General features: G+C 45.7%; 1 protein-coding gene across 1 annotated transcript in view; it reads left to right on the forward strand.

Moving 5' to 3' along the window:
• Nucleotides 1–27,691, forward strand: part of lama1 (laminin, alpha 1) — a 288,354-nt gene that overhangs the window by 71,068 nt on the left and 189,595 nt on the right. The window contains exons 7-15 of the mRNA XM_078216990.1: nucleotides 641–730; nucleotides 2,722–2,839; nucleotides 5,204–5,382; nucleotides 6,144–6,249; nucleotides 10,690–10,850; nucleotides 15,061–15,201; nucleotides 18,692–18,865; nucleotides 19,352–19,453; nucleotides 25,450–25,661. Of these exons, the coding sequence (XP_078073116.1) occupies nucleotides 641–730; nucleotides 2,722–2,839; nucleotides 5,204–5,382; nucleotides 6,144–6,249; nucleotides 10,690–10,850; nucleotides 15,061–15,201; nucleotides 18,692–18,865; nucleotides 19,352–19,453; nucleotides 25,450–25,661 (1,283 nt within the window). The remainder of the gene's footprint in view (nucleotides 1–640; nucleotides 731–2,721; nucleotides 2,840–5,203; nucleotides 5,383–6,143; nucleotides 6,250–10,689; nucleotides 10,851–15,060; nucleotides 15,202–18,691; nucleotides 18,866–19,351; nucleotides 19,454–25,449; nucleotides 25,662–27,691) is intronic.

Consider the following 27,691-nt stretch of genomic DNA (forward strand, 5'->3'; position numbering starts at 1 on the left):
GGGCCATTCAAAGGCCATTTCTTTCTTATTTTGGGTTGACAAGGGGGACAAACGTTTTGACTGGAATTTTCCCATCCTGCCTGCCCGTAGCAGGCGGGACACGGGTCATGCTAAGGTCTGTTGGCCTCGGGCAGGATTTTCTGGCCTTGGGGCGAGCGTGGCTGGAAAATCCCGCCCTTTTATATCTTTGTTGAAAGGATTGTCCTTATTCCTTCGTTTTAGTGTTTATAAGCGGATGCCTTTTTCCATGTGTTTGAAACTTTGTCCAAAGCCAGATCTTTCTATTTGCTTAATTTGACTCGTAAACTAGTGATAGAAAGAGACTGAGGGCGGGATTTTCCGGCCGCGCTCGCCCCAAGACCGGAAAATTCCGCCCGAGATCAACAGACCTTTCCGTGGTCAGCCCTCTGCCCGCTACGATTCCCATGGTGGGCGGGATGACAAAATTCTGCCCTGAGTTTGCTGCAGTAACTAATTTAGAGACCTACGTAGCATAACCCAGTTTTTATTGAAAAGACGACTAATTTTCACATACTGTGTAAATGTAAAGCCCACATTTCAGCGTCCTGTGGATTTAGGAATTTAATGCTGCAGATCACACTGAAGTTTCTATTCACATTTGGTTCATTTTCTTACATAGTATTACTACTCCATCAAGGACATCTCTGTTGGAGGCATGTGTATTTGTTACGGTCATGCACGCAGCTGTCCGTGGGATGAAGCACTCATGGTTCGTAACAAGATTTTTAAGTCTCTTGAAAAACTAATACATGTGTGGCATTATGCAGTCATCAGAATTTACCACAGCTCCAGGATCTGATGACAGTGAATATGTGTGCCAAATGTGTCGTTTTCAGGGCTGGCATTACTTGGTTTAAATGTCATCCTAAATCCTGCCGTAAATCTACATTTATTCCCCTGTGAGCACAGTAATAGAGCTAGTTATAATATGATTAGAACTAATCTCATTGTGAGCATGCAACCCAATTTCCTTGGGTTTGGGGTCCTTAGTTACACAGGGTAGAGTGTGGGCGCAGCACAGGAGAGGGAAAGCCTGCCGCTGCCACCTAGGGAAATGTTGCAGAATTACAACAGGCCACCCACTGATTTGATTTGATTTATCATTGTCACATGTATTGGGATACTGTGAAAAGTATTGCGGGCTACAGGAGAGGAAGCAACCATAAAGCGGGATAAGAGCTGTCGTGCCATTTTAATCCTTGGGAGTGAGTCAGTGGCGAAAGATGGCAGTGCCTGGGGTGGACAGCATCAGAGATTGGAGGTGGGAATGTCATCCCCACACAACCCATGTCATTCCAGTCATTTAAATCCCACATTCCCTGTTGGGGTACAAGATAGTGCGAGCAGCAGGGGCAGCGGGAGAGGGGGTGCAATGTTAAAGTTAAAGTTTATTTATTAGTCACAAGTAGGCTTACATTAACACTGCAATGAAGTTACTGTGAAAATCCCCTAGTCGCCAGGCGACTAGGGGATTTTCACAGTAACTTCATTGCAGTGTTAATGTAAGCCTACTTGTGACACCAGTAAATAAATAAATGAATTCTGCTAATGTCACAGAAAGCATCTTCACCGCATGAAGCTGACAATGTCAGCAATAGCTGATTGCTAATTAAAATTAATTTAAAATAATTACATGGGAGAGTGAGGCAGGTAATTCTGAGTATCAGTTTAAGTTCATTTGTTAGTGTCACAAGTAGGTTTATATTAACCCTGCAACGTTGTTAATGTGAGTCTACCGACACTAAGAAATAAATGTTTTAATCTCTGAGGAAGAGTATCACGGGGAGGGTTTTCCTCCCCTGTTTTCAACAGAAAGGTGAAGCCGATGCCCCCCCTGTTAGGGCTATTAATCCGGATTTCACTGAGTCGACCCAAATCCCTCCACACGCTGAAGTAATAAAAATGTCATCTGAGTTTCAGTGAAACCTCTCAAATATCAGACTGAGATGTTTAAAAGTTGCTCTTGGATGGGGCCGATTTGGCAGCATCTTAAAATTCCAACTTTCACCTCCCTCACCTTGGCCATTGCCTTTCGCTCGAACCTTTGTTTTCTGGGTTGAATCAACAGCATAAGAATGTGTATTTTTTTTCCCCATCCTCCATTCAGAGACAGGAGTGTGGACTCAGGCAGGCCAGGGCCAGCTGTTAGGAGAGGTCAATGTTGGTGCAGCTGACCTCTGACCTTTGACATAAGTGTAATAAGTCGTCGGAGGCAGAAGTCCCTTCACCAAAATCCCTTTATTTACAATTCCAACAGCAGTACGCAGAGTGCTGGTAGTTAGCAGTCTACCTCCAGGAGTCCCAGAGGGGCTGACACTTCCGGTTAAATACAAGGCAAAGATTTCCTGATTGGCCCATTAATTGACTTCTTAATCAGGGACATCTTTTTGTGACTTCTTAATCAGGGAGTTCATATTCCAATAGGCCAACCTCAATGGCCCTGATTGAAGTCATTACAACAAGCTAATCTCAATAAAATCACTGCATTTAGGCGAGAGTAGGTAGCATCAGGCTTTTATTAAGTATAAATATATGAGATTTTTTACATGAGCCAGGTGCCTGATCGAAGTTAATAAAGACTAATGTATACTCTGGAATTCTTTAATTACATCGTATGCAATGCCCTCTCCTCAGAAATGTCGAACACTTTTGAGATCACAAGACAATAACATTTCCTTTTTATTCTGAAACGTATTTTAGAGATTGCAGTGCCAGTGTGAACACAACACCTGTGGGGAGAGCTGCAGTGAGTGTTGCCCTGGTTACCATCAGAAGCCGTGGCGATCTGGAACCTTTGCTTCTGACAATACCTGCGAGAGTAAGTAAATATTCCCAAATGCTCTTAATAGAAGGAGAAGCGGCCACACCACGCCCCTTTCCGAGTGGTGAAATGCCGCCAATATGGAGGACAGGAAGCGCACACTCACTTTAAAGGTAAAGTTGCCACAGTCCCAGATGACCACAGGCAGAGACTGCTGGTGATTTAACCTGAGGATCACCACACCCCAGGCGAGGGGCAAGGTTAAGAAGGCAGGGCCTTCGTGAATAATCCCAGTTGGTACGGGAATTGAACCAAAGTTGTTGGCTTTGCTCTGCTTCACTAACCAGCTGTCCAGCCAACTGAGCTAAACCCACCCTCACACTCACTACAAGCCAGATGTGCACCTTCTGCCACCATATTGATAAGGGCAGAAAAATCACCAGACTGTGCCCATGATTGGAAGAAGCAGTAGGTCCGTCGAATGTGCAAATAAATGGATCCAGGCTGGTGTTAGCCCGCCCGCCATTGGCACGCTCCTCATCCAGGCCACTCCAAACTTACCTCATCCACCTGCCATTCCCAATTGCTCTTTCACCTTTGACTCACGTGAAGATCATTGATGGTGTTGCAGTCACCCAACCTTCGCCAGCAAATTGCCTGTAACTGTCAGCAGTTTGTTGACTCAATGTAAACAAAACTCGAGGCCTCACCATTCAGACATGAGAAAGGGTTCAAAGGTCTCAAGAGGATAGGTCGTCAAGGCCCCTTTTGGTTGGTTGGAATGTGGGTGAGGGAGGTGGCATGGGGGAAGGGCAGGGGAAGGAATACTTGCATATTGCAGTGAGGTTTGCATGCGGATTGGGATGAGCAGGCTAGTTGGGTGGTGAACATCAATGCAGAATAGAATCATGGAATGGTTACAGCAGAGGAGGCCATTTGGCCAGCCCTGCCCATGCTGGCAGTCATTGCAAATTATTTTCTCCTCAGTTAATGAGCCAGTTCCCTTTTGAAAGCCATGATTGAATCTGCCTCGGTCTCACTCTCAGGCAGTGCATTCCAGATCCTAACCGCTCGCTGCATTAAAGAATGTTTTTCCTCACATTGCATTGGTGCCAATCTCTGGCTCTCAACCGCTTGACAATCACCAGGCAAGACTGTTCTCTTCCTGTTGGGGAGCACTTCAGCGGTCACGGGCATTCGGCCTCTGATATTCGGGTAAGCGTTCTCCAAGGCGGCCTTCGCGACACACGACGGCGCAGAGTCGCTGAGCAGAAACTGATAGCCAAGTTCCGCACACACGAGGACGGCCTCAACCGGGATATTGGGTTCATGTCACACTATTTGTAACCCCCACAGTTGCCTGGACCTGCAGAGTTTCACTGGCTGTCTTGTCTGGAGACAATACACATCTTTTTAGCCTGTCTTGATGCTCTCTCCACTCACGTTGTTTTGTTTCTTAAAGACTTGATTAGTTGTAAGTATTCGCATTCCAACCATTATTCATGTAAATTGAGTCTGTGTCTTTATATGCTCTGTTTGTGAACAGAATTCCCACTCACCTGAAGAAGGGGCTTGGAGCTCCGAAAGCTTGTGTGGCTTTTGCTACCAAATAAACCTGTTGGACTTTAACCTGGTGTTGTTAAACTTCTTACTGTCTCAACAACCCTGCCAATGGTTGGGCCAAAAACTCCACATGTGTCGTACTTTCTAGTTCGATGCAATACGAAGGTTCAATTTATGGCTGACTCAACTCCTTAGAGTCATCGAATTCCTACAGTGCAGAAGGGGCCATTCAGCCCATCGAATCTGTGCTGACTGCTCTGGCAGAATACCTTACCCTCTCCCCCCGCCCCCACATTTCCTTTGGCTAATCCATCCAACCTACACATCTTTGGACTGTGGGGGGAAACCGGAGCACGTGGAGGAAACGCACGCAGACATGGTGGCGAACATACAAACTCCACTCAGACAGTGACCAGAGGCCGGGAATCGAACCCAGGTCCCTGCTGTGAGGCAGCAGTGCTAACCACTGTGCCACCGTGTCGCAATGCCTTGTCCCTCAGTAAACAAGTATAGTTTGCCTTTATTTAACAGTAAAAATAAATGTATTATGTAATTTTTAAGTTTGAATATAAAACGATGGCAGTCTAATTATTACCTTCTGCATGTGTGAGTCACCAAAAAGAAAATTTTTGAATTGTGTTACTAATATGTAGCCTGAAGCTGTGTAAAGATTATAGCAACTGGTTCTGTGTGTTTGGCACGCAATCGTTGTGCTGAGTAGACAACGATTTGGGTGTTATTTTTCACATCTGGATTTGGTAGACGCCATGTTGCATTAAAATAGCCATTGGTTTAGATTTGAGTCTGATAGTGAAGACGCTTCCCTCAATTTACGCTCAGTTTTTGTTTCCTCACCAGAGTGTAACTGTCATGACAAAACCGAGGACTGTTACTACGACCAAACTGTGGCTGATCGCAGCCTGAGTTTGAACACACGAGGCCAGTACATCGGGGGCGGTGTATGTGTCAATTGCACCAACAACACGGCAGGCATCAACTGTGAGACGTGTACAGATGGCTTCTACAGACCGCACAAGGTTATTGTTGCGAGAAGCGGGAATTCTTTCATCTCGCTCAGCCGACTCACTATTCTTCCAGTTGCGGTCTTCTAACACTGTTGAGATATTAAAGCTACGTATTTCATAGAAACCCTAATGTGCAGAAGGAGGCCACTCGGCCCATCGAGGGCCTGAACCGACAACAATCCCACCCAGGCCCTCTCCCCGTAACCCCACGTTTTTACCCTGTCGATCCCGCTGTCAGTAAGGGGCAATTTATCATGGGCAATCCACCTAACCCGTACATCTTTGGACTGTGGGAGGAAACCGGAGCACCCGGAGGAAACTCATGCAGACACGGGGAGAACGTGCAAACTCCGCACAGTCAGTGACCCAAGGCCGGAATTGAACCCGGGTCCCTGACGCTGCGAGGCAACAGTGCTAACCGCTGTGCTACCGTGCCGCTCCTTTTTCAGACTATAAATAGCATTTTGGGGCAGCACGGTGGCATTGGCCCCTTAGTGTCAGAGGGATTAGCTAGGGTTAATACATGGGGTTATAGGGATAGGGCCTGGGTGGGATTGTTGTCAATGCTGACTCGATGGGCCTAATGGCCTCCTGCTGCATTATAGGGATTCTATGATTGATTAACATATATTTTCTTACTATTTTTAAATGTATTGGCAGATTTGCTGTCAGTCAGGATTGTACGCAAGTTATTAAATAAATAACTATTTAAATATTAAGTAAAGTACCAAAATGAGAAGTTTGGCTCCCTTCTAATGTTGATATATTTGTAGGTCTCCCCTTTTGATCGGGATCCTTGTTTGCCATGTGATTGTGACCAGGCAGGATCGATAAACACAACCTGTGTGAAGGATGACAATCACACTGTCAAAGAATCTGGTGAGTTGATTTAAAAATGGGGTTTCTTTCCTTCATTTATCATTCTTTCATGAGACATGAGCGTCATGAGCAAGGCCAGCATCTGTTACCCATCCCTAATTATCCTTAAGAAATTGGTGGTGAGCTGACCAATGGGAGCTGATGGCCTAGTGGTATTATCACTTGACTCTTAATGCTGAAACTCAACTAATGTTTTGGGGACCCGGGTTCGAATCCCACCACGGCAGCTGGTGAAATTTGAATTCAATAAAAAATATCTGGAATTAAGAATCTTCTGATGACCATGAAACCCTTGTCAATTGTCGGGAAACCCATTTGGTTCACTAATGCCCTTTAGGGAAGGGAATCTGCCGTCCTTTCCTGGTCTGGCCTACATGTGACTCCAGAGCCACAGCAATGTGGTTGACTCTCAACTGCTCTCCAAGGGCGACTAGGGATGGGCAATGAATGCTGGCCAACCAGCAATGCCCATGTTCCACGATTGAATAAAAGAAAGACTGCTATGAAGTCCAACATATCATTTGCCTTCTTTACTGTCTGCTGTACCTGCGTGCTTACTTTCAGCAACAGATGCACAAGGACACCAACGTCTCGCTGAGTATCCACCTCTCTCAATTTATACCCATTCAAGTAAGAATCTGTCTTCCCATTATTGCTACCAAAGTGAATAACATCACATTTCGGTGATTCTGAGATTGCCAATCCTTTGCCGTCGCTAGGTCAAAATCCCAGAACCTCCTGCAGTGAGGGTGTACCTACACGCACCGACTGCAGCAGTCTTTCTTTTATTCAATCGTGGAACATGGACATTGCTGGTTGGCCAGCATTCATTGCCCATCCCTAGTCGCCCTTGGAGAGCAGTTGAGAGTCAACCACATTGCTGTGGCTCTGGAGTCACATGTAGGCCAGACCAGGAAAGGACGGCAGATTCCCTTCCCTAAAGGGCATTAGTGAACCAGATGGGTTTTTCCGACAATTGAATTCCTACAGTGCAGAAGGAGGCCATTCGGCCCATCGAGTCTGCACCAACCGCAATCCCACCCAGGGATTTGACAAAGGGTCATCTGGACTTGAAACATCAGCTCTTTTCTCTCCTTACAGATGCTGCCAAACCTGCTGAGATTTTCCAGCATTTTCCCTTTTGGTTTCACAATCCCACCCAGGCCCTACTCCCGCAATTGCACATATTAACTCCTTTAGAGTTTCCCCCATCATTTTGTATTGTCTCACCATGTTTTTCCTTCCAGAGTGCATCATGTCACACTTCCCTACACTGTACTTCATCTGACACTTGCCTGCCCAATCCACCGACATGTCTATGTCTTTTTGAAGTTCAAAACTATCACCATCATAGTCGACAATGTTTCTAATCATTGTATCATCTGTGAATTTTGCATTCTGTGAACACCACAGTCTGGATCATTAATATATATCTATAAAGAGTTGTCATACGAGGAGCAGTTGGATAGGTTGGGCTGGAGGATGAGAAGAAATCTGATCGAGGTATATAAAATTTTGAAAGGGATAGATAAAGTAAATGTCGACCAATGTTTCCTCTTATGGGGCAATCCCGAACAAGAGGTCACAGGTATAGGTTGAGAGGCGATAGATTTAAAACTGAGATGAGGAGCAACTACTTCTCACAGAGGGTGGTGAATGTGTAGAATTCGCTGCCCCATAGCGTGGTGGAGTCTGAATCATTGGCGGCACGGTAGCACAGTGGTTAGCACTGCTGCTTCACAGCTCCAGGGACCTGGGTTCGATTCCCGGCTTGGGTCACTGTCTGTGTGGAGTTTTCACATTCTCCTCGTGTCTGCGTGGGTTTTCTCCGGGTGCTCCGGTTTCCTCCCACAGTCCAAAGATGTGCGGGTTAGGTTGATTGGCCATGCTAAAATTGCCCCTTAGTGTCCTGAGATGCGTAGGTTAGAGAGATTAGCGGGTAAATGTGTAGGGATATGGGGGTAGGGCCTGGGGGGATTGTGGTCGGTGCAGACTCGATGGGCCAGATGGCCTCTTTCTGCACTGTAGGGTTTCTATGATTCTATGATTGAATGGTTTCAAGAGGGAGATAGATATATTTCTAATAAGGGATAAGGGGATATGGGGAACAGGTGGATTTGAGATCAGCCATGATCTGATTGAATGGCGGAGCAGGCTCGAAGGGCTGAATTTGCCTACTTCTGCTCCTAATTCCTATGCTCCTTTGTTCCTGTATATCTGGAAGAGCAAGGATCCCAACATGGACTCCTTGGGGATTCCATTACAGATGATTCTCCAATCTGCAAAATAATCATTTATCACTATTCTCTGATTCCTGTCTCTCAGCCAGTTTCTTATCCGAATGCCTACTTTCCATTTTATTCCATGAGCTAGAATTTTGCTCACAAGTCTGTCGTGTGGCACTGTATCAAATGCCTTTTGAGAATCCATGTACACTGCATCAACAGCATTGCCCTTATCAACCCTCTCTGTTACCTCTTCAAAAAATTCCAGCAAGTTAGTTCAACATGATTTTTCCTTAATTAATCCATGCTAGCTTTTCTTAATTATCCTAAGTGACCACTTATTCTGTCCTGAACTGTAATTCCAAATCAGGATGGTGTGTGGCTTGGGTGGAACTTGCAGGTGGGTGGTGCTCCCATACATCTGCTGTCCTTGTCCTTCCAGGTGTTAGAGCTCACCAGATTGGGAGTTGATGCTGAGTTGCTGCAGTGCATCATGTATATGATACACACTACTGCCACTGTGGAGGGAGTGAATGTTTAAGGTGGTGGATGGGAATTTGATTAAGCGACCTAACTTAATAGCAATATATTACATAGATACATATAAACATAGAGGATAGGAGCAGGAGGAGGCCATTTGGCCCATCGAGCCTGCTCCGCCATTCATCGCGATCATGGCTGATCGTCTAACTCAATAGCCTCATCCTGCTTCCTCCCCATAACCTTTGATCCCATTCACCCCAACTGCGATATCCAGCCGCCTCTTGAATGTGTTCAATGTTTTGGCATCAACTACTTCCTGTGGTAATGAATTCCACAGGCTCATCACTCTTTGGGTGGTCTACCCTGAATCCTCAGACTGTGATTCTTGGTTCTGGACTCCCCCACCATCGGGAATGTTCTCCCTGCATCTACCCTGTCTAGTCCTGTTAGAATTTTATCAGTCTCTATGAAATCCCCCCTCATTTGCCTGAACTCCAGTGAAAACAATCTCAACTGAGTCAATCTCTCCACATACATCAGTCCCTCCATCCCCAGAATCAGCCTGGTAAACCTACGATGCACTCCCTCAAGAGCAAGAACATCCTTCCTCAGAAAAGGAGACCAAAACTGCACACAATACTCTCGGTGTGACCTCACCAAGGCCCTGTATAATTGCAACAACGGATCCCCGCTCCTGTACTCAAAACTCTCGCTATGAAGGCCAACTTACCATTTGCCTTCTTTACCGCCTGCTGCACCTGCATGCTCACCTTCACCAATAGATCATGATATGTGGAGAGAATTAGGAAAAGTCATACAAATAAGTATAGAACTGGGAAAAAAGCTGCAATTTTATTTGACTGGTACCAAAGCGTTCAATGGCCCAATCTCTCAAATACCTACCCAAACCTTATTCCACACTCTCCATCTTTACTGCTTCCATTCGACATTTTTGTCAGCCACTGTTTTTTTTTATTTGTGGGCATTGCTGGTTAGGCGGGCATTTATTGCCCATCCCTGAGGGACTTTAAGAGTCACATATAGGTCAGAGCAGATAAGGACAACAGATTTCCTTCCTAAAGGACATAAGTGAACCAGATGGGTTTTTGCAGCAATCGACAATGATTGCATGGTCGTTATTGGACTTTTAATTCCAGATCTTCATTGCGAGAGGTTTCAAGTACAGGAGTAGGGATGAGTTGTTGCAATTATACAAGGCTTGGTGAGGCCACACCGAGAGGTATTGTGTACAGTTTTGGTCTCCTTTTCTGAGGAAGGATGCTCTTGCTCTCGAGGGAATGCAGTGAAGGTTTAACAGGCTGATTCCGGGGATGGCGAGACTGATGTATGAAGAGAGATTGACGGGGTTGGGATTGTTTTCGCTGGAGTTCAGACAAATGAGGGGGGGGGATCTCATAGAGGTTTATAAAATTCTAACAGGACTAGACAGGGTAGATGCAGGAAGGATGTTCCTGATGGTGGTTGTGTCCAGAACCAGGGGTCACAATCTGAGGATTCAGGGTGGATAAATTTCACCATCAGCCGTGGTGGGATTCTGAAGCCAGGTTCCCTGAGCATTACGCTGGATTACTGGTCCAGCGACAGTACCACTGCGCCCTGTGTTAAGTAACTTAATTTAGAAGAGGTCTGTGTCAGTTTTCCTTGCTTTACAAAGCTTTCCTCTGAGAGTGCTGCACATTGATTCACTGTGTCATTAATCTTTTTGCATTAGGTCTTTCCCCCGGCCAGTGCCACTGTCGAGACGGCTATGCTGGGAGAACGTGTAACCGCTGTGCTTTGGGTTACAAAGGCTTTCCCAGATGTATGCGCTGTAACTGCAGCTTAATCGGCAGCATTAATGATGACCCTTGTGCTGAACCCTGCCAATGCAAGGTTTGTAGATGACATGTGATGATAATGTATCCTTTCTACATTCCCTTCAACAGAAAGCAACACAGGCAGGGATATTTTCTGCATTCATTCGTGAGACATGGGCGTCGCTGGCTAGGCCAGCATTTATTGCCCATCCCTAGTTTCCCTTGAGAAGGTGGTGGTGAGCTGCCTTCTTGAATCGCTGCAGTCCACATACTGTGGGTTGACCCACAATGCCGTTGGGGAGGGAATTCCAGCATTTTGACCCAGCGACTGCGAAGGAACGGCGATATATTTCCAAGGCAGGATGGTGAGTGGCTTGGAGGGGAACTTGCAGGTGGCGGTGTTCCCATGTATCAGCTGCCCTTGGCCTTCGAGATGGAAGTGGTCATGGGTTTGGAAATTGCAGTCGGAGGATCTTTGATGAATTGCTGCTGTGCATCTTGTAGATAGTACACACTGCTGCTACTGAGCATTGGTGGTGGAAGGGCCAGGAATTTGCACGACATGCCCTTAGACACGGGCAAACGGCTGGAAGATCCATCAATCTTGCTCTCTTCCCAGACAGAATTTCAAAGTCAAATTGAAAAACGATTGATTCTTTCACCCTGCCCTCTCCCCTCCCTAACATTGTAACTGCTACTCACTCCCTCTCCAAAACCAGGAACCTTGGGGCAATCATTTAAAAGGGAATAGTTTGGAACTGCTCAGTTATCCCAATCCAAAACCTGAAGAGGTTCAATGAAGAGTGCAGGAGAGCATGCCAGGAGCAGCACCAGGCATACCTTATAATGAGGCCTCAACCTGGTTAAGCTGTAACACAGGACCACTTGTGTGCCAAACAGCAGAGGCAGCAGGCAATGGACAGATTTAAGCTTGGCAGTCCTGCCACATCCAGTTTTGAATGGTGGTGGACAATTAAACAACTCATTGCAGGAGGAGGCTCCACAAATATCCCCATCCTCAATGGTAGAGGAGCCCAGCACTCCAGTGCAAAAGATAAGACTGAAGCACTGGCAACAATCTTCAGCCAGAAGTGCCGAGTGGATGATCCATCTCTGCCTCCTCCGGAGGTCCACAGCATCACAGATGTCAGTCTTCAGCCAGTTCAACTCACTTTATATATCAAGGCACTGGATAATGCAAAGGCAGTGGGCCCTGACAATATTCCTGCAGCAGTCCTGAAGAGTTGTGCTTCTGTCATTCTCCTAGCCGTGCTGTTCCAGTACAGCTACAATAGTGGCATCTACCTGATCCAGGTATGTCCTATACACAAGAAACAGGACAAATCCACCTCAGCCAAATACTGCCCCATCAGTCGACTCCCAATCATCAGCAAAGTGATGGGAAGGGGGTCATTAACAATGCTATCAAACGGCACTTATTCAGCAATACCCTGATCACTGACGTTCAGTTTGGTTTCGGCCAGAGCCAGTCAGCTCCTAGCCTCATTACAACCTTGGTCCAAATATGGACAAAAGAGCTGAACTCCAGAGGCAGGGTGAGAGGGTCTGCCATATAAATACTATGGCTACAAGAGTAGCCAGAAGCTAGGAATACTGTGACAAGTAACTCACCTCCTGACTCCCTGTAGCCTGTCCACCATCTACAAGGCACAAGTAAGGAGTGTGATGGAATACTCCCCACTTGCCTGGATGGGTGCAGCTCCAACAACACTCAAGAAGCTCGACACCATTTGGATGGCACAGTGGCACTCTGGTTAGCACTCCTGCCTCACAGCGCCAGGGACCTGGGTTCAATTCCAGCCCCACGTCACTCTCTGTGTGGAGTTTGCACATTCTCCCCGTGTCTGCGTGGGTTTCCCGTCGGGTGCTCCAGTTTCCTCCCACAGTCCAAAGATGTGTGGATTAGGTTGATTGGCCATGCTAAATTTACCCTAGTGTCAGGGGGATTAGCAGGGTAAATATGTGGGGTTACGGGAATAGGGCCTGGGTGGGATTTGTGGTTGGTGCAGGCTCGATGGGCCAAATGGCCTCCTTCTGCACTGTAGGAATTCTATGATTCTATCTGGGACAAAGCAGCCCGCTTGATTGGCACCCCATTCACTACCTTCAGTATCCACTCCTTCCACCGCTGGCGCATAGTGGCAGCAGTGTGTACCATTTGCAAGATGCACTGTAGGAACTCACCAAAGCTCCTTTGGCAACACCATCCTGACTTGGAACTGTTTCCCTGTTCCTTCACTATCACTGGTTCAAAATCTTGAAACATCCTCCCTAACAGCATTGTGGATGTACCTACACCATATGGCCAGCAGCAATTCTGGGAGACGGCTCACCACCACCCCCTTGAGGACAGTAAGGGGTGGGCAATAAATGCTGTCTTTTAGCCAGAGCAACGCCCGCATCCTGTGAAATCACTTTTTGAAAAGTCTGGGCATCGCAGAGGAGAAGAGATTAAAGTGTTGATTTTCCAAAGGTTGGCCTCAGTTAATGTCAGGAGATTAGATTTATTTGTAAACAAATGTTTGTGAAATGTCACCACTCTATTGGCAATGTGCAATAAATCAGCAAATGTTAGAAATGCCCAGAGGTCATCAGTCCTCTCCCAACGCAATTTAATTATATTTCACCATCTCGTAAAAGGTCAGAGACTTAAAACTGGCAAAGTTTGTGGCTGCGCTGAACTCCTAAATCCACAGGGCCCACCTTTAAATTATTCAATTTGAGGCGCCCTTTTCAAACCAGTCACTAGTGAGTGGGACAGACACAAGGTCCTTCTGAAGTCCTCACATTCGCCTGAAGAAAGTTAGTAACTAACACACTTTATCCCATCGAGTATTGCACCCTCACCCCCTCCTGGATCAGCCTGGGTTCTGTCCCACTCTTGCTTCTGACTCAGCGGGTTCAAGCCCCACTCCGACAACTTAAGCAAAACATTTAGGCTGATGCTAGTGTACAGTACTGAGGGAGTGCCGCACTGTCATAGGCGCTGCCATTTCAAAGAGACTTCAAACTGAGGTCCCATCTGCACCTGTAGGTGAATGCAGAGATCCTATGGCAGAGCAATAGGGGAATGTCACCAACAGTATATATCCTTCAGCCAATTGATTAAGAAGTAGCTGTTCAAGAGGTATTTGTGGGAGCGTGCTGTGCTCAAATTGGCTGCTGCATTTTCCCACGCTGCAGCAGTGACTACTTCTGCAGCTGTCGAGTGCTTTGGGATGTCCTGTGATCTTATAATGAGCTATATAATTGGAAAGTCTTTCTTTGCCTGAGGGTCAGTGCCAGTGAGGCAGACAACCCAATAATGCTCATCCCTGTCGCAAGGACAATGGGAATTTTCACAGTAACTTCATTGCAGTGTTAATGTAATCATAGAAATCATAGAAACCCTACAGTACAGAAAGAGGCCATTCGGCCCATCGAGTCTGCACTGACCACAATCCCACCCAGGCCCTACCCCCATATCCCTACATATTTTACTAATCCCTCTAACCTACGCATCTCAGGACACTAAGGGGCAATTTTAGCATGGCCAATCAACCTAACCCGCACATCTTTGGACTGTGGGAGGAAACCAGAGCACCCGGAAGAAACCCACGCAGACACGAGGAGAATGTGCAAACTCCACACAGACAGTGACCCAAGCCGGGAATCGAACCCAGGTCCCTGGAGCTGTGAAGCAGCAGTGCTAACCACTGTGCTACCGTGCCACCCAAGTTGTAAGCCTAGTTGTGATGAATAAATAAACTTTACGTTACACATGAGCAGTATGAACCACCCACAATTGTCCAGATAAGGCCTGAGGACAAATTTCTACTGAACCTTGTATCTCTTGATTTTGTTGATGTGGAGATGCCGGCGTTGGACTGGGGTGGGCACAGTAAGAAGTCTCACAACACCAGGTTAAAGTCCAACAGGTTTATTTAGAATCATGAGCTTTCGGAGCGCTGTTCCTTCCTCTAAATAAACCTTTGGACTTTAACCTGGTGTTGTGAGACTCCTTAGTGTCTCTTGATTTTGAGTCCACAAGTGTCGAACTTACTGTCTGAAATATTAGTGTAACGACACTTAACCCTCTCTGTGCATAGTTTTAATGGGTGTTCCTGGGTACATTGTAAGAATGAATGATACTTTGTTTTTACCGGTGGCTATTGAGGTTACAAATGGTACTAGTTATTACAAGCATGGGGGATAAATTGTATAACATACTGCCTTCATTCATTCATTCATTCTCAGACTCCTAATAACACAATCTTGAATTACAGAGCAACGTGGAGGGAGAGAACTGTAACCTGTGTAAGTCGGGATTCTACAACCTGCAAGCAAGGAATCCTGAGGGTTGCACAGAATGTTTCTGCTTTGGGCTCTCTGGTGTCTGCGAAAGTATTTCCTGGTCCATTACACAGGTGAGTATTACACTGGTTCATGATGTGCCTCTGTCTGTTTTGCTTACATTTCCCTAAAACTTCTCCCTGTGGAATTGAAGTTGGAAAAAGATGAAAGTGGGTGCTTTGGAAACCATTATTAGTCCAGCATAGATTGTGTACCATGTGTTAGTAGAACAGCGCAAGGGATAGTTTAGATCCATACTGCTTTTGGAAGCTTTTTAAAACATGGCTGGCTCAGGTTTGTTAGCTGTCGCTCTGCTGTACATTATTAAATCCGCTCTGTGTTTATAGTTGTCGGCCGCTTTGCAAGGCTGTACAATCTTTTAACTCCCTCATTAAACTGTGAAGCTTGCCGGAAGAACACTGCATGAATTTTATAACATTTTGCTGTCTATAAGAGAGGTAGCCTCTCTTAATCATTGCACTGGGATCTTGGGCTTCATATATATATGGACAAGAGTGTTTAGAACCAGGCTTTGGCCCCAAGCAAGTCAACACTTCATCGCGAGACGGAATTAAGTACTGAGCTGCCAGGAATCAGGAGGGAAGAGTTTTCATCTTTTAGGAATCGCCTAATCCGAGTGCAAGTTTCACTTAATCTGGATGGATATTGGCTCCAGTTTGCTAATGTGCCATGCAGTGATTGCATGATGAGTGGGCAGCAATATGAACACCATGCAAAAGTATTTATCTTTAAAATATACCTTACAATGAATAAATTTTTATTCTCAAATCAGAATTTGCAAATCTTAATTGTTGATGTAATTTTTTTTTACTGCTTCAATAAAATTGGCCGCACCGTCTCCAAATCTTTTTTTTATTTATTCGTGGGACGTGGGTGTTGCTGGCTGGCCAGCATTTATTGCCCATCCCTAGTTTCCTGAGAGCAGTTAAGAGTCAACCACATTGCTGTGGCTCCGCAGCCACATGTAGACCAAACTAGATAAGGACGGGCAGATTTCCTTCCCTTAGGGAGGTTGGTGAATCAGATGAGTTTTTACGACGATCGGCAATGGTTTCATGGTCATCTATCTGTAGGTTCTTAATTCTAGATATTTTTTATTGAATTCAAATTCCACCAGCTGATGTGGCGGTATTTGAATCCAGGTACCCAGAGCATTAGCTGAGTTTCTGGATTAATAGTCTGGTGATAATACCACTAGGCCATCACCTCTCCTTGACACGTTCCTTTTCAAGTCAGTGAAACTCCTTACTTTCCTTCGTCTTTCAGCATTTTAATCATCCAATGTACAGATAAATAAAATTCCCCTTGTTCTTTAACAGCCACAATTAGCCACGAGAATGATGGAGAAAAGAAGGTTGAGGGGTGGGCTAGTAGAGGCCTTTGAAATTATGAACGGTTTTGATAGGGTGGATGTTTCCTCTTGTGGAGAAGAAACAAAAATCAGAGAATATAAGATAAGCACCGGGAAAATCCAGTCGGGAATTCAGAGCCAGCACCTCTTCTGTTTTTGAGGCCATCAAGATTAATCCAGCCTGTGCCTCAAGTGGCGGCTAGACCCCTTTCCCCTATCATCCCTGTGCTCACCAACCTACACTGGCTCCCGGTAAAGCAACATCCTGGTTTTAAAATTCTCATCATTGTTTTCAAATCCCACCATTGCCTCACCCCTCCCTCTCTCTATAACTCCGGCAGCCCCATAATCCTTCCTGATTCCTGTTCGTGGGCGGCACAGTGGTTAGCACCGCTGCCTCAGGGATCGGTACTGGGTCCACTGTTATTTGTCATTTATATTAATGATTTGGATGAGAATTTAGGAGGCATGGTTAGTAAGTTTGCAGATGACACCAAGATTGGTGGCACAGTCAACAGTGAAGAAGATTATCTAGGGTTGCAACGGAATCTTGATCAATTGGACTGATGAATGGCAGATGGAGTTTAATTTAGATAAATGGGAGGTGATGCATTTTTGATAGATCGAATCGGGGCAGCACCTACTCAGTTAATGGTAGGGTGTTGGGGAGAGTTATAGAACAAAGAGATCTAGGAGCACAGGTTCATAGCTCCTTGAAAGTGGAGTCACAGAGTGGTGAAGGAGGCATTCGGCATGCTTGGTTTCATTGGTCAGAACATTGAAAACAGGAGTTGGTATGTCTTGTTGAAGTTGTACAAGACATTGGTAAGGCCATACTTGGAATATTGGGTACAGTTCTAGTCACCCTATTATAGAAAGGATATTATTAAACTAGAAAGAGTGCAGAAAAGATTTACTGGGATGTGACCGAGACTTGATGGTTTGAGTTATCAGGAGAGGCTGGATAGACTGGGACTTTTTCCCTGGAGCGTAGGAGACTTAGGGGTGATCTTACAGAGGTCTATAAAATAATGAGGGGCATAGATACGGTAGATAGTAAACATCTTTTCCCATAAGTAGGGGAGTATAAAACTAGAGAGCATAGGTTTAAGGTGAAAGGGGAGAGATACAAAAGGGTCCAGAGGGGCAATTTTTTCACACAGAGGGTGGTGAGTGTCTGGAACAAGCTTCCAGAGGCAGTAGTAGAGGCGGGTACAATTTTGTCTCTTAAAAAGCAGTTAGACAGCTACATGGGTAAGATGGGTATAGAGGGATATGGGCCAAATGCGGGCAATTGGGACTGGCTTAGTGGTAAAAACTGGGCGGCATGGACAAGTTGGGCCGAAGGGCCTGTTTCCATGCTGTAAACCTCCATGACTCTGACTCTATAAGTTTTATGTCAGACAAATCAAGCGTACCATTTAAATCAGATCTCTCAGGAAACAGAGGTCAGGGCTTCCCTTATTTTAATTCGCTGCTTCAATGATTGGGTAAGTCTCCTGCCTGCACCTCTTAAAAAAATAAAAGTATTTGAGTTGCAGATTTAAAAATAGAATCCCTACAGTGCAGAAGGAGGCCAATCGGCCCATCGACAACAATCCCACCCAGGCCCTCACACCGTACCCCCACATATTTACCCCGCTGACACTAAGGGGCAATTTAGCATGGCCAATCAACCTAACCCGCACATCTTTGGGCTGTGGGAAGAAACCGGAGCACCTGAAGGATGCAGACACAGGGAGAATGTGCAAACTCCACACAGTCACCCGAGGCCGGAATTGAACCCGGGTCCCTGGCGCTGTGAGGCAGCAGCGCTAACCACTGTGCCACCGTGCCACCCTCTGTCAGACGGAGAGATCTGCAACTCAGGCATGTTCCAAGTTTGAATATTGTTTTTTCACAAGCGCATGAAAATGATTATTCCTTCCAGCTCCACACACCCCCCCCCCCCCCCCCCCCCCCCACCAGCCTGTCTGTTAATGCAGCATTTTGTACAGTAGTTAAGTACTTTGTTGTAAATGAGAATACTATAGTGGCAATCCAATATTGGTTATCATTTAATTTGTATGTAATTTTCTTCAGCATTTTCGACCCATTGATGAATGGCATTAGTTAGATTTGTACTGTGCAGCAACAGCTTAAACCTAATGATGCAAGACAAATACTGCACAAATGACATTTTTATTTTGAAGGTCATGGATGTTAATAGATGGCAAGTGACTGACGGCCAGGGTATAAGGCGGGTGCAACCCTCTCACAGTCTGTCGGCTGACCGCAGCCACATGAGCATTAACAACACTGAAGACAGGAAGTCTCTGCCGCCTTTGTATTACTGGACTGCACCAAAATCATATTTGGGTAATAAGGTAAAGCGATGTATTTTTTTTAAAAAGGGGTTGTAAATGAGGTTGCTATGGAGAAAACAGCAGGGAAATATAGGCTCCCCAAGCTCCCAGGCAATTCAGAAAGACGCAAGGTTTGAACATGTCCCTTCTGTTTTACAGGGAAGTGGTGTACATTCGTACACAGGGACCCATTCTCTGCAGACAAAGGGGCATATTCAAGCCTTATGCCTTTTTTGAATTGCCCGGGAGCTTAGGGAAGCTACAATTCCCCATTGCTCTCTCCATGACGATGCCTGGGCCAATCAGGGCCAACTTGCCAACAAGTCAGCATCCTTTCCTCCTGTACTATAGTTCGTTGTGATCATTTGAAATTTGGCATTCTTGTGTTTGTCCTGATGAGTGCAAGACAAAAAACTTTGGCAACATTCCTCTCCTTTCAGTAGTCCTCACTTGTTGTTGTGAAAGCTGCTATATAAATGCAAGTCCTTCTTTTCTCTTTCTTCCCAGTTGACTGCCTATGGAGGCTATCTGAAGTTCACTGTGTTGTATGATTTTCCAATGGAAAGCACTGAGAATGAGCTGACCTCCAATATCGATGTCATTATTGAGGTAAGGAGGCTGCAAGCAATAACCAATTCAATTAAACTGATTGCACCGTGAGACAGCTCCCAAACCATGGGGCCGGAGGCCTGTGCACATTGCACACACACTCACTGGGTGCAGTTAAGCTGACTGACATTTGAAGGGTGACTCAGGACAGAATGGAGAACCAGACATCAACGGGTATGGGGTGGAGATAGCGCTAAAACATAGTTTTTATTAAAAAATTTTACTCCATCCTTAAAGTTACAAAGCCAGTGCTCAGAATGGATCGGACGATGCCAAATCCAATCTTTGCTTCTTCCAAAAACCAAATTAAAATTGAATCCAATTCATGGTCCCCACAAAAGAGACAAACAAGATTCAAGCTGATAAGATAAGGCATTGCACCCCATCTTGGGCTTGACTTGACCTTGGCCAAAAGGCTGAGAAGTGCCCAGGTCTCAAAGACTCCCCACAGTGCAGAAGAAGCCATTCGGTCCATCGAGTCAGCACCAACTGTCTGGCAGAGCATCTTGAGTTATAAGTTATAAGGTGAGGCTGGATAGACTGGGACCTTTTTCCCTGGAGTGTAGGAGGCTTAGGGGTGATCTTATAGAGGTCTATAAAATAATGAGGGGCATAGATCAGTGAGATAGTCAATATCTTTTCCCAAAGGTCTAAAGCTTTCCATGCTGTAAATCTCTATGACTCTACCTAGGCCCTCTCCCCCATCCTATCCCCATAACCCCATAAATTTCCCCATGGCTAATCCATCTAACCCACACATCTTGGGACACTAAGGGGCAATTTAGCATGGTCAGTCCACCTAACCTACACATATTTGGAATGTGGGAGTCTAAAACTAGAGGGCATAGGTTTAAGGAGAGAGGGGAGACATCCAAATTGTCCAGAAGGACAGTCTTTTCACACAGAGGGTGGTGAGTGTCTGGAACAAGCTGCCAGAGGTAGTAGTGAAAGCGGGTACAATTTTGTCTTTTGGAAAGCATTTAGACAGTTACATGGGTATAGAGGGATATGGGCCAAAGGCGGGCAATTGGAACTAGCTTGGTGGTTTAAAAAAAACGGCGGCATGGACAAGTAGGGCCGAAGGACCTGTTTCCATGCTGTCAACCTCTATGACTCTACCTAGGCCCTCTCCTCCACCCTATCCCCATAACCCCACAAACTTCCCATGGCTAATCCATCTAACCCACACATCTTAGGGCACTAATGGGCAATTTAGCATGGTCAATCCACCTAACCTGCACATCTTTGGACCGTGGGAGGAAACCAGGGCACCCGGAGGAAACCCACACAGACACGGGGAGAACATGCAGACCCCACACAGATAGTCACCCAATGCCGGAATCGAACCGGTGAATGGGTGTAAATTGAGGGAGGTGGATACTCAATGAGACCTTGCATCAGTGCATCAGTCGCTGAAAGTAAGCGCGCAGGTACAGCAAGCAATAAAGAAGGCAAATAGAATGTTGGCCTTCATAGCGAGAGGATTTGAGTATAGGGATAGGAATGTTCTGCTGCAATTGTACAGGGCATTAGTGAGGCCACACCTAGAGTATTGTGTGCAGTTTTGGTGTCCTTATCTGAGGAAGGATGTCCTTGCAATAGAAGGAGTCCAGCGAAGGTTTACCAGGCTGGGATCCCTGGGATGGCAGGTCTGTCATATGAGGAGAGACTTTAAGTCGGTAAGGGTTATTTATATTCACCAGAGTTTAGAAGAGTGAGAGGGAAACTCATAGAAACTTGTAAAATTTTAACAGGGTTAGACAGGGTAGATTCAGAAAGAATGTTCCTGATGGTGGGGGAATCCAGAACTAGGGGTCATTGTTTGAGGATAAGGGGTAAACCATTTAGAACTGAGGTGAGGAGAAATTTCTTCACCCAGAGGGTGAATGTGTGGAATTCACCACCACAGAATGTAGTTGAGGTCAAAACGTTGTGTGATTTCAAGAAGAAATTTGATCTAGCTCTTGGGGCTAAAGGGATATGGGGGAAGGTGGGAACAGGATATTGAATTTGATGATCAACCATGATCATAATGAATGGCGGAGCAGGCTCGAAGGGCCGAATGACCTACTCCTGCTTCTAGTTTCTATGTTTCTAACCCAGGTCACCGGTGCTGTGAGGCAGCAGTGCTCACCACTGTGTCGCCACACTGTCGAGAAGCATGACTACATTCCCAGAAACACGGGATCATGCAATTACCATGTTCCACGGAGGTACCAAATATCATCATCATAGACTACTACAGTGCAGAAAGAGGCCATTCAGCCCATCGAGTCTGCACCAACCACAATCCCACCCAGTCCCTATCCACATATCCACCCACTAACCTATGCATCCCGGGACACTAAGGGGCAATTTAGAATGGCCAATCAACCTAGCCCGCACATCTTTGGACTGTGGGAGGAAACCGGAGCAAACCTACGCAGACATGGGGAGAATGTGCAAACTCCACACAGACAGCGACCCGAGCCGGGATTCGAACCCAGGTCCCTGGAGCTGCGAAGCAGCAGTGCTAACCACTGTGCTACCGTGCCGCCCCAAATATGTTTACAGTTTTACTTCATGTAAAACATTCTCACATCCGGGAAGTAAATTGGACACAGTTTGAAGTGTAGTTTTTATTGTCGCAGTAATTCATATACAGAATTATCTTATTAAGCAAAAGTGAACCCGTAGGATTTACATAGTTAATCATTTACAATAACAGCCTGCTTAATCCTGGTAAACTCTCATGTGGTGAATCTCATTAACACCCCCTTTGTTGATGCCGGAAGGCTTTAATGTCCTTTCATAAACATTATTGAGCGCCAAACACTTGGAGCATACTGATAGCTGGCAGGGGCAGAGAAACTGCCTGAACGCCGGAATTAGCAAAATAACACAAACACTGGTGACTTGCGAGACTGTAATCTAATCTCGGGGATTAATTGCTGTAAATTGATTAAATTCCCTCTTGCGATTTATTGAACTGAAGCCCTTGATTAGATTACAGATAGCACGCTGGCTAAACAGGACTAATTACAAGAGCAAAGTCTCATCAAGGGGTTCAAACGATGACATGAGCAATGAAAGCAACTTGCTTTGTCACCCAAAATGCACAGTTGGATTATTTTCATTATAGTTGCTCACTTATGATCATTTTTTATGACGTAGAGTTTGCTTTTCAGCCCCAAAGTTATGGGTTACAGCCCCCACGAAAAGAATTCAGCACCTAACCTCGGCAATACTCGGGAGATTCTGGGCAGGATTTTCCGGCCGCGCTCGCCCCAAGACCAGGAAAATCCCACTCGAGGTCAATGGACCTTTCCATGGTCCGTCCCTCACCCGCTACAATTCCCATAGCGAGCGAAACGGGAAAATTTGCCCCTCGGAGTCAGAATCGGACACGCTGTCTGTCAGCTAGGATGTTAAACCCATGATAAGAGCTATGAGCTCTGATGAAGGGTCATCCAGACTCGAAACGTTGGCTCTATTCTCTCTCCACAGGTGCTGTCAGAGCTGCTGAGATTTCCCAGCATTTTCTGTTTATGTTAAACCCATGCTTTGCTATTCAGGTTGTTCGGATGACTCTGACTGTCAATAAACTGTGGGCGGCATGGTGGAACAGTGTTAGCACTGCTGCCTCACAGCACCTAGGTTCGATTCCAGCCTTGGGTGACTGTGTGGAGTCTGCACATTCTCCCCGTGTCGGCGTGGGTTTTCTCCAGGTGCTCCGGCTTCCTCCCACAGTCCAAAGATTTGCGGGTTAGGTGGATTGGCCGTGCTAAATTGCTCCTTAATGTCCCAAAATGTGTAGGTTAGGGGGATTGGCAGGGTAAATATATAAGGTTACAGGGCTAATGCCTGGGTAAGATACTCCATCAGGGAGTTAGTGTGGAGTTGATGGGCCGAATAACCTCCTTCTGCACTGTTGGGAGTCTATGGTACAATAGCTCCTCCATTGCCTGTATTGTCATGCTCCAGATTCAGTAGTGAGGATGTTTGAAAGTTAATTCAGCTTTCTCTGAGGTGTGGGCTATCGCCAATCCCTCCTCCCCTGACTTCCTTTGCAACTCTCCCCTCTCCCTTTTGTTAACCAGCAAGGTTTATATTGAAATAAGTCACTTAGCTCCACTCATTTCAGGTGCTGCCATCTTACAGAGAGTGACCCTGAGTGATTTAATCCAATTAGCATTGATTAAGAGGGTAAAGAGTAACATTTAACAGACTTAAATTGGTCAAGATTATCTCACAGAGCACGTTTTGCTTCATTTGCCAACATTAAAGTAACTTTTACATTCATCCTGACTTATTGGCTTCCATTTGCAAGGGGAGAAATATGTTCCTCCTCGAATCATAGAATCCCTACAGTGAAAAAGGAGGCCATTCAGCCCATCGAGTCTGCACCAACAACAATCTCACCCCAGGCCCTGTCCCCACAACCCCACACATTTACCCCGCTAACCTACACATCCCAGGACACTAAATGGTAATTTAGCATGGCTAATCAACTAACCAGCATACCTTTGGACCGTGGGAGGAAACCAGAGGAAACCCACGCAGACATGGGGAGAACGTGCAAACTCCACACAGATAGTGACCCAAGCTGGGAATTGAACCCGGGTTCCTGGGGCTGTGAGGCAGCAGTGCTAACCACTGTGCCACCGTGCCACTCCCATGTCCCACACTCCTGTGCCGAGATCATGTCGAAACTCAACATCATCATAGTATCTGAGTGTTGTCTCCAGTACAGATTTGGCTGCCAAGATCTTTTGCCTGCCAAAGAGACTATCTTGCAAAAAATCTTTCTGCGACCTTCACTTTTTTGCACCACTTTGGTTTGACTAACTCACAACGACGCCAAGGTAGCCATTGTCCGTATTTCTTTGTACTGGTCACCATATTACAGGAAGGGCAGAATTGCTCTGGGGAGAGTGCGGAACGGGTTTACAAGAATGTTGCCAGCGCTAGGAAAGTGTAGCCAAGAGGAGAGATTGGATAGGCTGGGGTTATTTTCCTTGGAATAATGAAGGCTGAGGGGTGACTTGATAGAGGTGAACAAAATTATGAGGGGAAGAGACAGGATGGAAAGGATAAAATTGTTTCCCTTGGTGGAGAATTCTAGAACCAGGGGACATACATTCAAGATAAGCGGCAGTAGGTGTAGAGGGGACGTGAGGAAGAACTTTTTTATGCAGAGGGTGATGGAATTCGCTGGCCGAGTTGGTGGTGGAGGCAGAGACCCTAAACTCTTTTAAAAAGTACCTGGACCTGCACCTCAAGTGCTGTAAGCTACAGGGCAGCACGGTGGCGCAGTGGTTAGCACTGCTGCCTCACAGCGCCAGGGTCACAGGTTCGATTCCCAGCTTGGGTCACTGTGTGGAGTTTGCACGTTCTCCTTGCGTCTGCGTGGGTTGCCTCCCACAGTTCAAAGATGTGCGGGTTAGGTGGATTGGCCATGCTAAATTTCCCCTTAGTGTCAGGAGAGCGAGCTAGGGTAAATGAATGGGGTTATGAGGATAGGGCCTGGGTGGGATTGTGGTTGGTGCAGACTCGATGGGCTGAATGGCCTCTTTCTGCACTATAGGGATTCTATAATTCCATAATCTAACCTTGTACTGCATTGCAATATGAAGGAGGTGTTTGCATTGTCAGAGCCTTCAGGAGAGGTGTAAAATTGTGTGCTGCAGTGATTCACATCAATGGAAAAAAAACCTCATGAAACTATTCCTTCCAGTCTCTGGGCTGACATTGTTTCATGGCCCCTATGAAGAATAAATTAACTGGCCATTCATCTCCATGTTGCTCCTGGGGTCTTGCTGCATGCAAGGTAGCTGTTACACTTCCACACATTGCAAGAGTTTGTTGCCGTTTTCCTGTTTAAAGCTTTATGTTATTGTATAATGATTCATGTAATCATTGTGTCGTTCTGACCGGACTATAATATTTTCCCATTGCAATGCAGAAGATGCTCTCATTCATTGTATAAGCTGACTGTGCACATTTTGATCATTCAGGGTAGTGGTCGAACGCTGAGTACAGGGATTGAAGGTCTCCTGCTCCAGCCGTACGAAGAACAATTGGTTGCCGTTCGATTTCTACCCGAGAACTTTATGGACATGAACACCAATAATGCAATAGACCGAGATCAACTCATGATGGTTCTCGTAAATGTAACTCGCCTGCAGATCAGAGCCACATACAACGTTGCCCGAAAGACTATGTACAGGTGAGCATACACTTTCAGCAAGTATAAAGGATGACACAATGTCAAAAGAAGTGGTGTGGAGAATTGTTACAAGTTCAGGGCCTTGAGTTCGCTACTCCCCTGGAGAGGGTGGTGCCTGTTACACCAGAATGTGGTTTAATGTGGTCTCTCATACACTGTAGAAGCGTGCCCATCTTGCAAACATTTAGCTGTTATATTGCATAACCAAAGGCTGCAATAACCCTTGTGATCTGAACCTGGATGGTCACGTTGTTCACATTTTAAAGTAAAGGTAGAACAAGTACCCAGTGAGATAAGGATAGATGTGATTTTTTAAGCTGCTGTGCTTCACAACAAGTGAATGTGGAGAGCAACACTTGTGATTGGAAAGAATACAAAAATAATAGACATGCTGCATGTCCCTATAGCAGTGGGACATTGAGTAGAATCCCAGTGGCATGGTGGCTCAGTGGTTAGCATTGCTGCCTCAGAGCGTCAGGGACCTGGGTTCAATTCCCGGCTTGGGTCACTGTCTGAGTAGAGTCTGTACGTTCTCCCCGTGTCTGTGCGGGTTTTCTCCGGGTGCTCCGGTTTCCTCCCACAGTTCAAAGATGTGCTGGTTAGGTGTATTGGCCATGCTAAATTCTCCCTCAGTGTACCTGAACGGGCACCGGAGTGTGGTGACTAGGGGATTTTTGCAGTAACTTCATTGCAGTGTTAATGTAAGCCTACTTGTCACAATAAATAAACTTTTAAAAACTTAAACTTAAGAAGAGTTTTCCCAATACAAAGTATTTGTAAGTGATGAGACAAATAAATCAGTCGTTTGTTCGTTAGTCTGTCGGGTAAGAACATCAAAGCACATCTGATTAATATTTTAACTGCCTGTTGTCGCAATGTCTTTCTCGACTCCCCTGAAGACAATTTGCTTTAAAAGCCTCAACATGTAAAAAATATATATTTTCCCTCTGTGAAATATTGGTCAAAAATTCTGATTTATATTTTTAAATTTGCTGGGTAGTAACAAAGCGTTATCGTACCAGGGAACTTTTAGATGCTGATTCTTTTGCTGGGAAATGGTCCTTCAAGATATTGAGTTATATTTGAATGGTACCTTCAAGATATTGAGTTGTGTTTGAAAGCTTACCCCAGTGTGATGCAGTGATTGCAGTATTTTAACTCGCAGCCCAGTGGCCATGAGATCAAATCCCACCAGAGTACATTGTGAAAATCAGTTCAATAAATCGGGTAGCTTGAGGGATTACACAAGAAATAATGTTTATGGGAGCTGCCGTATTATTGTAAAAACAGAACTGGTTTATGAGAGTTGACACTCCTTCTCAATTTGGCCTCCACAAGGTATAATTCCATCCTAGAATCCTTAATGGCTGCTGAAAGTGAGACGTGCAAAAAAAGATTTACAAGAATGTTACCAGGACTGGAAGGTTTGAATTATATGTGGAGGCAGAGAGATTCTTTCCACTTAGAAAGGAAAAATGAACTAGAGGGCACAGCCTCAAAATAAGGGGGAGTCAGTTTAGGACAGAGTTGAGGAGGAACTTCTTCTCTCAGAGGGTAGTGAATCTCTGGAATTCTCTGCCCATTGAAGCAGTGGAGGCTACCTCGTTAAATATGTTTAAGTCACAGGTAGATAGATTTCTGATCAATAAGGGAATTAAGGGTTATGGGGAGCGGGCAGGTAAGTGGAACTAAACCACTATCAGATCAGCCATGATCTTATTGAATGGCGGGGCAGGCTCGAGGGGCTAGATGGCCTACTCCTGCTCCTATTTCTTATGTTCTTATGTTCTTATAAGGAGAGGCTGGATAGGCTGCGACTTTTTCTCCCTGGAGTGTAAGAGGATGAGGGGTGACCTAATAGAGGTTTACTAAAATCGTGAAGGCATAGGTAAGGTGAATAGCCCAGGTCTTTTCCCCAAGGTAGGGGAGTCCAAAACTAGAGGGCATAGGTTTAAGTTTATTTATTAGTGTCACAAGCAGGCTTACATTAACACTGCAATGAAGTTACTGTGAAAATCCCCAAGTTGCCA

The sequence above is a fragment of the Mustelus asterias genome, chromosome 7 (genome assembly GCF_964213995.1).
Source record: "Mustelus asterias chromosome 7, sMusAst1.hap1.1, whole genome shotgun sequence".
Classification (NCBI taxonomy): Eukaryota; Metazoa; Chordata; class Chondrichthyes; order Carcharhiniformes; family Triakidae; genus Mustelus; species Mustelus asterias.